Source organism: Canis lupus, chromosome 13, assembly GCF_048164855.1.
Source record: "Canis lupus baileyi chromosome 13, mCanLup2.hap1, whole genome shotgun sequence".
Taxonomy (NCBI): Eukaryota; Metazoa; Chordata; class Mammalia; order Carnivora; family Canidae; genus Canis; species Canis lupus.
The window spans coordinates 52050901-52061387 of NC_132850.1; the positions used below are offsets into that span (position 1 = coordinate 52050901).

The 10487-nt window shown below is 38.1% G+C and overlaps 1 protein-coding gene across 17 annotated transcripts in view; it reads left to right on the forward strand.

Annotated features, from left to right (window-relative positions):
• The window catches only part of ARFIP1 (ARF interacting protein 1), a 131480-nt gene extending 121241 nt beyond the window's left edge, over positions 1–10239 (forward strand). For 16 of the 17 annotated variants that reach the window (XM_072773663.1, XM_072773674.1, XM_072773661.1 and 13 more), the window contains one exon: positions 8371–10239. In XM_072773663.1, the coding sequence (XP_072629764.1) occupies positions 8371–8526 (156 nt within the window). In that variant the 3' untranslated portion in view covers positions 8527–10239. The remainder of the gene's footprint in view (positions 1–8370) is intronic. The other variant, XR_012006152.1, reaches the window with a different exon arrangement.
• Positions 10240–10487: the final 248 nt, after the last annotated feature.

Consider the following 10487-nt stretch of genomic DNA (forward strand, 5'->3'; position numbering starts at 1 on the left):
AATAAATAATCTTTTTTTAAAAATACCTCTAAGTAGGGAGTATTTAGTTAATGGGCTGGTTCATGAACTTGTACATAAACTTCCAGTTGAATTTCACAAATCTCTAAAAGAGAAGCTAGTTTTTGTCCTTAATAATAAATAGAATCAATGTTTTTCTATTGAAAGCCTTACCAACTGAAAAGCTTTTTAAGAGCCATTTGAGTTTCCAAATATATATATATACACCTATATTTAGAAAGCAAGTTTCTCAAATTTTAGAAGAAAGGAACCATAAAAATTGTATCTGACTCCGTTTCTTTACTATACTGCTATCCTGAAATCTGCCCAGTCTCAAAAATACTTACTCAGCGTTTCTATGTGTCTGCCTGCAAGCCATGCCACATCTGGCCCATACCGAGCTCTCGATGATGTCCTTTCCCTCTGCACTTGACACCCTCTCACAGCCTTTGCCGTATCAGTGTATGGTAGCTTCATGCTTTCAGTTGCTCAGGGCAGAAGTCTTGGCATCCTTGTTCTTGATCTCTCATGCCCACAGCTTGGTCTGTGGGCTCCACCTTCACAGTCTGTTGAGGATGCTGCATCCTCTCACCACCTCCTCTGTTACCACCAGTATCTCATCCAGGCCACCAGTATCTCACTGGCTTCTCACCGTGGTATTCTAATAGGTCTCCCTACTTCTACCCTTGCATGTTTATGAAAGTAAATCAGATATTGTCATTTTTCTGTTCAGGATCTTCCTGTGCCTTCTCTTCTCACTAAGAAATGTAAACCCCAGTCTCTGTGATGATATCTGAAGTCCTGCATCCTCTAGCCCCCCATTACCTGTCTGACCACATCTTGTACCAGACCCCTACGACTCTGCCCCAGCCACATTGGCCTCCTTGCCTTTTCTCGAACACACCAAGCACAGCACCCACCTCAGGACGCTTGTACTTGGCTGTTTCCTCCATCTAGAATATTTTTCTTCCAACCTCACTGGAAAACTTAAAGCATCTTTAAAGCTCATTCCCTCACTTATTTTGGGTCTTTATTTACATGTCACCTTAAACCAAGGCTAGACCATGCCCTCTCCTGTATATGAATCCCATATTCCCCATTACTGCTTAATTTTTCTGTGTAAAACATGCCATCATCTAACATACTGTATGTTTCACTTACCTTGTTTCTCTTTCTTCTCTCAATAGAACATAAGCTTCTTGAGAGCAGAGTTGTCTTTTTGTTGATTGCTTGCATTGCAGCCTCTAGACTAGTGCCTGACACCAGCAGACCCTTGGTAGTATTTATTGAATAAATGAATGTAAGTAACATTTTAGGTCTGGTATTTTTTTTTTCTCAGAATGTAAAGTGGGGATAGCTGTAGTTCATTAGAACACTGAATAATGCAGATCCTCAACGAAGTTATGATATAGACAGGCTTATCTTTCATAACCTTTCCTTTTTTAATAATGTAAAACTGTTAAGTATATTCAAAAGAATGTTTAACACAGAGGCAAAATATAAAGCATAACGACAACAAAAAATAGCCATGTTCCCACCACCCAGGTTAAAAAACAAAACCATCAGTATTTTTGAAGCCTCCTCTGTGCTTTCCCTCACCTCATCCTCCCTCTTCTCCCTGCAGAACTCCTATTCTGAATTGTGTTTATTGGTTCCTGTTGGTTTTCTTTATAGTTTTGTCACATGTGAATGTATTCACTCAGGCATAGTTTTGAACTTTATATAAATGGAATCCTACGGCGGGTGTTATTCTGCAGGTTGCTGCTTTGCTCTGATGTTCCTGACATTCATCCATGTTGACGCATGCAGCTGCAATTCATTTATTCTCACTCCTATATAATATCCCCATTGTGTGAAGAGGTGCAGTTTATTTATACATTCTCCTGTAAATACAAGTTTTGGGTTGTTTCCTTGTTTGTTTGTTTTTTTGTATTTTTTTTCTAATATTTTATTTATTTATTCATGAGAGACACAGAGCAAGAAGCAGAAACCTAAGCAGAGGGAGAAGCAGGCTCCATGCAGGGAGCCCAATATGGGACTCAATCCTGTGACTCCGGGATCACGCCCTGAGCCAAAGTCAGGCGCTCAACCACTGGGCCATCAGTTTCCTTGTTTTTTAATGCTAGAAACAGTTCTGCTATTAACGTAATTGTACCTGTCGCATAAAACACACGTGCAAGTTTCTCTATGGTGTATTTTTAGGAGTCAAGATGCTGTTCAGTGACGTATATGCATCCTTCATTTTATTGATTAATGCCAAATCATTTTCAAACATACTTGTACAAATGTATACAACAATCAACAGTGCACAAGAGTTTTAATTGTTATAAGTTTTCTTAATGTAGAGGATATAAAATGGCATCCCATTATAGCCAGGGCGGAGAGCTGCAAGAAATGCAAAGGCATAGAGACAAGTAATGGTGAAAGAAGAAAAGAATTTATTTCACTGAGGCCAACACCAGGAGAAAACATCTCAAAGACTGTCTCCAAAGTGCTGAAAATACTTCTCGGTTTTATATAAGGAAGATGTGGGACAGAGGTTGGGTGGGTACGTGCCAGTGGGCAGTAAAGGTCAAGTCAATCATTGTCTTGGGGTCAGTCACGTGGGATGTTGCTGGATGTTGCAGTCCTTTTTGCCTGAGGGGTAGTTTCGGTTCCATCACGGGATGCTTTGCCCCACAGGGTATTTTGCCTGAGTTAAGAGATAAGCCCTGAAAGAACTTAATCAATGAGAAATTTTGAGGTCACAATGGAGGTAGTTGAAGTCTGCTTTCATCAAGTTAGTTTTAATTTGCATTTTCCTGTTTTCTAATAAGGCAGCCTATCTTTTCAGATTTAATTGGCCATTCCTGTTTCCTCCTCTGTGAAATACCTATCCATGTTATTTGCTCTTTTTAACTGGATTGCTTCTGGTTTGTTGGAGTTCTTCACATTTTCCAGATACATACCCTTTGTCAGTACATGTAATGCAGATATGTTTCCTCAGTGTTTCACTATCTTTGGATGAATAGAAACTCTAAATTTTAATGAAGTTAATTATTTCTCAATCTTTTCCCTTAAGAAGTTTTATCTTGAAAAGTTCTTTCCTCCCTAAGGTCATCTGGGAACTTTTCCACCCTCTGTCAAAATATACTGCTCTCTGACCAGTCCTTTGACCAATCCCTGACAGCCAGAACTCCAGAAGTTCTCAAACTCAGTCACACAGATACAGGTGACTGAGAAGAGCTCAGTTTCAGAAAACACTTTTACATAAATAGGAATCAAATGAAAGCTAACTCGCAGTGTTTTATTTTACTTTTTTTTTGCTAATTATAATTTTAATTGACCAGTATTTTGCAAGAAAGAGATCTGTGGGGGCACCTGGCTGGCTCAGTCAGAAGAGCATAGGACTTTGATCTCAGAGTTGTGAGCCCACATTGGGTATAGAGGTTACTGAAATAAATAAAACTTTATTTTTTTAAAGATTTATTTATTCATGAGAAACACACACAGAAAGAGAGAGACAAAGACACAGGCAGAGGCAGAAGCAGGCTCCATGCAGGGACCCCGACAGCGGCTTAGCTAAACCACTGAGCTACCAGGATGCCCAATAAATAATTTTTTTTTTTTTTAAAGAAAGATTTGGTCCTGAAATCAAACTCCACTCATGTAAGGTGAACCCGGGTTATAACCTTAATTAAAATAATCTGACCTTTTCTTAGTAGATACTAAGGCAGAATGTCAGTGTTTCATTTTAAAGCTTGTTTTGAAAGTGATTGCAATGTAAAACTTTTCTGTCTAGACATAGAGAAAGGTCAATATGAATTAGTAGAAGTCTGTATTAAGAATGTTTTGAACAGGGCAGCCGCGGTGGCGTAGAGGTTTAGCGCCGCCTTCAGCCCAGGGCATGATCCTGGAGACCTGGGATCGAGTCCCACGTCAGACTCCCTGAATGGAGCCTGCTTCTCTCTCTGTCTCTCTCTCTCTCTGTCTGTCTCTCTGTGTGTCTCTCATGAATAAATAAAATGTTTAAAAAAAAATGTTTTGAACAAATTTTATATGTGATACTACTAACTTGAATGGTGCTAATCAGTGAATAATTGGAGGAAGTGCCTCTCTGGTGCTTGAAAAATGTGTTTATTTTAGAAGCAGAGAATCATGAGGTTATAAAGCGATGCTTAAAAGTTCTTAGTTGCGGAGCCTGGCTGGCTCAGTCGAAGCATGCGACTCTTGATCTCAGGGTTGTAAGTTCAAGCCTCATGTTGGGTATAGAAATTACTTAAAAATAAAATCTTAAAAAAAAAGAAAAAGTTCCTCTGAGGTGATCTGTCAAGCAGAGGAATTCCTTCTGCAGCATCCCAGGCTGTCTTCTGCCCTTGGATTTAAGGCCCTGTGAAGGCAGTCAGTGTTGATAAGCCACCTGTACCCCTGCATCTTTTCAACACAGTTTATTTGCTTAGCACACACCTTTTTTTTTTCATTGTGCTAAGGTAAACTTCACAGCAATTTCTGCCTTTGAAAAGGAGAAAACTGTCTCTTCTTTTACACTCAGTACTTTTCAAACACTCCTGACACCAGATGTGTGGAGTTTTTCCCACACCAACTGGTTCTTGATCCTGGACACCAGCTGGGTATTCTACAATTCAGTTCAGTTCTGACACTGCCCCCACCCTCTGCACCTTCTGACATCAATCACAAGTCAGGTTGTCACCTGTGCTTCTGACCATACATGGAAGGTTAGCACAACGCCCTCCTCAACTTGGATTGCATGCTGGAGTGTCTCATAGAACTCAGGAAAATCGTTCACTTACTAGCTCACCAGTTTATTACAAGGACTGTTGGAGGACACAAATCAACAACCAGATGAAGAAGTGCATAGGGGTCAAGGTCTGTAAAGTTCTTGAGCAGAAGAGCCTCTGTCCCCATGAAGTTGGGATACTCCGCTTTGCTAGCATGTGGATGCATTCACCAACCCAGGAGCTCTCCAAATCTTGTACTTCACAGGTTTTTAGGAGGCTTCATTACATAGGCATCATTGATGAAATCATTGGCCCATGGTGAATTATTCAACCTGCAGCCACTATTTCCTCCCCAGAGGTTGACAGGTGGAGCTTGAAATTCCCACCCTGTAGTCACAGTTTTGTTCACCTGACTAGCTCTTACTCCTGGTTTTCTAGGAACTTTCCAAAAATCTCATTAACATAAAGTCAGGTGTGGTTGAAAAGAGCTTTTTATGAACAGAAGTCATTTCACTTGTAAAGGGCTAGGGCTATTTCAAGAACAGGACAAGGGATCCCTGGGTGGCGCAGCGGGGATCCCTGGGTGGCGCAGCAGTTTGGCGCCTGCCTTTGGCCCAGGGCGCAATCCTGGAGACCCAGGATTGAATCCCATGTCTGGCTCCCGGTGCATGGAGCCTGCTTCTCCCTCTGCCTGTGTCTCTGCCTCTCTGTCTCTCTCTGTGTGACTATCATGAATAAATAAAATCTTTAAAAAAAAAAAAAAAACAGGACAAGACGCTAAATATGATAACAAAAGGTACCCCCTTCATTGGTCACTTAGGAAATTGCAAGGGTTTTAGGTGCTTTGTGCCAGAAATGAGGACAAAGACCAAGCATGTATTTGTTATTATAAATCACATTATCCAAAAAAAAAATAAATAAATAAATCACATTATCTCTTCTTATAAGTTCCAAATCATTTTCTAAATAAATGAAATTTTATTTTACCAAGAAAAGTCAGTGTGGTTTGACTGTCCAACAGGTAAACTTAGATTCCACTGAAATTGAATGAGTACTTACTCTGTGTCAGACAGTGTGCAAGGTAGTATCTCATTTCACTTAACCCTTACAATGATACTACATATTCAGTTTGGTAATGGCATCCCTGATAAACAGATAAAGACCTTGGCCCGTGAAGTTAGAAGTAACCTGTACCTGATATCACAAAGAAAACTGGGAAGTGGTACAACTAAGATTGGCATGCATGCCTCCTGATTCCAAAGCTCTTTCTGGCAATTGCTGTAAAGGAACAATACTAATAATGGGGATATTTTACTGATGACCTAAGTGAATAACAAAAACAAATTTGGAGAGGCTGTGACCAGTATCAAACTATGCCTAATGCAATTGTTAGGTCTTCCTAGAACATTGGAAGTAAAAGTCTGGAGAGATACTGTATTACATTTACTCCAAAAATGCAGTTAGATCTTGGGCCTAATTAGTAGCATATGCCTCTCGTGTTTGAATCTCTGTTCCCTAACTGCTTTTCCTCTCCATTTCTTTCATCTCGCAACCACCCCTAACTCCCAACCTCCCCGAGTACTTTCTTTATTTTCTTTATCACCCAGCTTACCCTACCTCTTTCTAATAAGCCTGTCCTCCCCCTTTTGATTTTCCTCCTTTTCACTTTCTAAAACCGTTACTCATTTCTAGTAAACTTTGGCTGCTCATTTATACTGTCATTTTCTGCTGCCCTGTGGTTTGTATTCTTATATCCCTATTTATAGTGCCTAACACATGGTGTTTAATGTTTCATGGTTGTCCTTATTGCACCTGGTACCAAAGATTTTCATTTAGAAAGGTTGCGCGCCTTAAATGTCTGGCCAGGTAAATTCAAGATATACCTCTTTTGGTTTATACAGACATTTTTTAGTTTTCATGCTATGTGGTCCTCTTAAACCCTACTAGAATATCCCTGCTAGAATTTTTTTTTTAATCTTTATTAGAAGACGAGAAAAAGTTTCTTTTGTTTTAAACAACGTTTAGGTAAATCAGCAATGTCAGATGCCCTAAAGGTCTGTGAATTAGCCCAACCTCTTCTCAAGGCTTAAGATACTAATTTCCTGGGATGTCAATATTTATTTTTATTTCTGGCCTCCCTTCTCTCTTTCCCCACCCCCTAAGGATAGAAGCTCATGAGGGAAGGGATTTGTTCCTATTTTCCTAAAACCTAGAACAGTGTGTGGCACATAGAAGGTACTTAATACTAGTTGAATGAATAAATGAATGGAATAAAAAATATCTAAGATATTTTGAGAAAACAGCATTACTGGAAGTATGCTTAGTGTAGTCCCTTTGTGTTTTTAAATATTATGTATATGCCCAGAAAAATTCTCAAAGGAAACACAATAAAATGTTAGTAGTGATTTTCGGTGGCCAGGGAGGGGATAAGTGCAAAAAGTATGGATCAGGAGGTTTTACTTTGTAATCCTGGAGTGTGTGTTATTTTTATAATATTTTAAATTTTAAAATAAAGACTTTACAAATAAAAAATATCCAGTATAAATGTTTGTGTTGTTTCCTTTAGAGGTGGATGAATGGAGAAAAGGCTAGAGAGACTGTGTGTTCACATGTATATAATAAAATGAATGAGGGATCCCTGGGTGGCGCAGCGGTTTGGCGCCTGCCTTTGGCCCAGGGCGCGATCCTGGAGACCTGGGATCGAATCCCACATCGGGCTCCCGGTGCATGGAGCCTGCTTCTCCCTCTGCCTGTGTCTCTGCCTCTCTCTCTCTGTGTGTGACTATCATAAATAAATAAAAATTTATAAAAAAAAAAATAAAATAAAATAAAATGAATGAAAATGTCATACCATACATAAAATACCATGTCCTGTTTTTCCCTTAGCATGTCAGATATTTTTACATCACTAAAAACTATTAAAGCTCAATTTTAATAAATATTGCAGTAGATGGATAAGTCAGTTTATTTTATACTGTATCATATTGAACTCTTGCAGTTATAAATGAGAGCTCAGGAAATAACTTTATTCATAAATCTTTGCAGTGCTTTGCTGACTTTAATAAAGATTTACAGAAGTAGCGTTACTTGGTTAAAACATACCTTGTTATCATTAGAAGTGCTAAGTACTTAAAACAGAGTCGTATGAACTTTAAGTAAATTGCTTTCTGGGCAACGCTTCCTGCCACTTGGCTTGATTCTTTGCAGAGAACTGCTGCTTTTTCACAGTATCTGGCCCACTCTGTTTCACACAAAGTTTAGCCTTAATGATGTCCATTTTTGGTATATAGCATATACTGTATAATAATTATTTGTATATAATTTTCCCTCTTTAATATTTGATTTTGAATATACTCAGTTTGAGGGGGAATTTAGTAATATTTTTAATGAATGCCACAAGTGTTTGAATATGGTTAACAGAATATCCAGCTTTGTAAGCTGACCTATTGCCCTTAGGAAAATTTAAAAGTCATCAAAGGCCCAATGACCCTTACAAAGTAATGTGCAGTCTGTGAGTGTGTGAAATACTTGTCTGTTATTAAAACCGGTTTTCCTGATGAGAGATACACTATTTAATGAGGACTGTGATAAGTCACCTTGCATTTCACTGCCACTGGTGTTAACGCTTTCTCTTATGATTCTGCCCGGTCCACAGGTGAAAGTGCTGCACAATCAGCTGGTCCTTTTCCACAACGCCATTGCTGCTTACTTTGCCGGGAATCAGAAGCAGCTTGAACAGACACTTAAGCAGTTCCATATCAAATTGAAAACACCTGGAGTGGATGCCCCATCTTGGCTTGAAGAACAGTAAAATCACACCTGGGGGGGGGGGGGGGGTAAAAAGTCATGTTGTTATATTTCTAAACAAACCTAATAAGAATTAAGCAGAGTTGGGTTAAGATTAGGGAAGCGGTGACCACAACCATTGTAGTGATTCTTGCACAAATAGCTTTAATTTCTCCTTTTTTCATACTTTAACAACTGAACTGTTAAATTTGATGGGAAGGTGGGTGATTTTAATGTAAACATAATTTCTATAATCTGAACACAATAATTTTCCTTTTTGAGAAATCCTTTTGTATTGTGAGGGTTGATGGCTATTTCTGTAGTTTGAAAACATCTAATATAGATTTGCACTGACCAGATAGAAATTCAAGGTTTTTGGTCCTGGAAATGAGGGCCAGTTGTAACTTTTCCAAAGGGAGGTTTACATAATTTGTATCAACATCAGATATTTTATATATGAATATATTAAACATCTTTAAGAGATTCATTTTCATGTATTGTCTTAAAGAAAAGAACTATTTTGCAGAGTAAAATTATATGGTGTTCCTGCAGCATCCACGCAGAGGCAGCAGCTCTAATGAATGACTGATTGGCTTGTGGAGTTGTGGCAAATACCTTTTTAAAAATGATTCTGTACTATTGTAATTTTGTTTAGACTTTTTTTTTTTTTTTTTTTTTTAAGACGCAGGAAATCACACTGTCATTTCTGTGAGGCTTTTGAGCTTAAGAGTTTGCATCCCCCAAAGTCACTGGGCATTTAGGTTAGCAATTTTTTTTTTGATTCATAATGAAACCTGCTTAAGAATTTTTTTTGCAGGTGGACTTGGGAATTGAAATTCTTGATGGTTTCAATGTACTGAGAAAGCAAGTCTTGGGGTAAATTCCATTTTGACAGAAGTGAATTCCTAGACAGCTTTCATTGACTTCCATGTGTAACAATACCGATTAAGCCTTAAATCACAGATATGTGCCTTCTCAGATACAGTAATTCTTATTCAACCAATGTACATAATCCATAAAGAAACCCCTTTCAGATAATGTTTGACGTATCTGTTCCTTCCTTAGAAAGGAACACTGTGTATCAGTGTTGGGTTTCTTTGTATTCGTTAAACCGCATTTAAGGTTTATAGTAAAATCAACTTTTGAATTTGCTGTTTGGTTTTTCTTCATTCCTTTCATGGAATGAGAAGACAGAGGAATTTTTTTTCATTTGAGTAATGGAAAGGTAGTATGGGACAGTGTGGTGGTAACAAGAAGAAAGGGGATTGGAAAGGCCAGTACTGTTTTAGTTGTTCAGCACTGTTGGTTTCGTGTTATGTGGTTGACCTGTCCGCTGTGTGGTTCTATCAGTCATGTAAGCCTTTGAAATATAAGTTCTCTTGATTTTTGTTGTAGACATAAATTAATATGTCTTCATTTCTTTTGTGTTGAAATGAAGGACTTAAAAAATTACTGTTATACATGAACTTTGTGGACTGTAAGATTTGTTATATATGTTCAGATGCCTTTTAGCTGGCTTTTTAATTAATATGCCTGTTTTCAGTGCTTAATATGTATAATGTAATGTGACTGTAAATCATAAACCTATTTTAAATCATTCCTTCCTGTATATTTGTACTCTGACAGAGCCTTATTTTATTCTTCAGCAGAATTACTACTTGTGATAGTTCCTTTACATTCCCCAGAATGTGCCTCTGGTGTGAATTTTGTATTCTTATTAAAAGTGTTTGCTGCACTACCTTTTTTCTCTGGCTCTTCATAATTTAAGAAGCAACTATTTGGACATTCTGAGGACAAATTTATCTTTTTCTGACTTTAAGAACAATAACCAAAAAAAATGGTGCTTCTGTCATTTATAATTGCTTTTTCTCAGTAAGTTAATTCTTTTTTCTCACTTGGAGTCTCTTTTGGAAGCAGAACATGTCCACTCTTACATAGGTAACAACCTCAGTAGGTATGGAATTAAACAGTTTTAAAGACTAATGA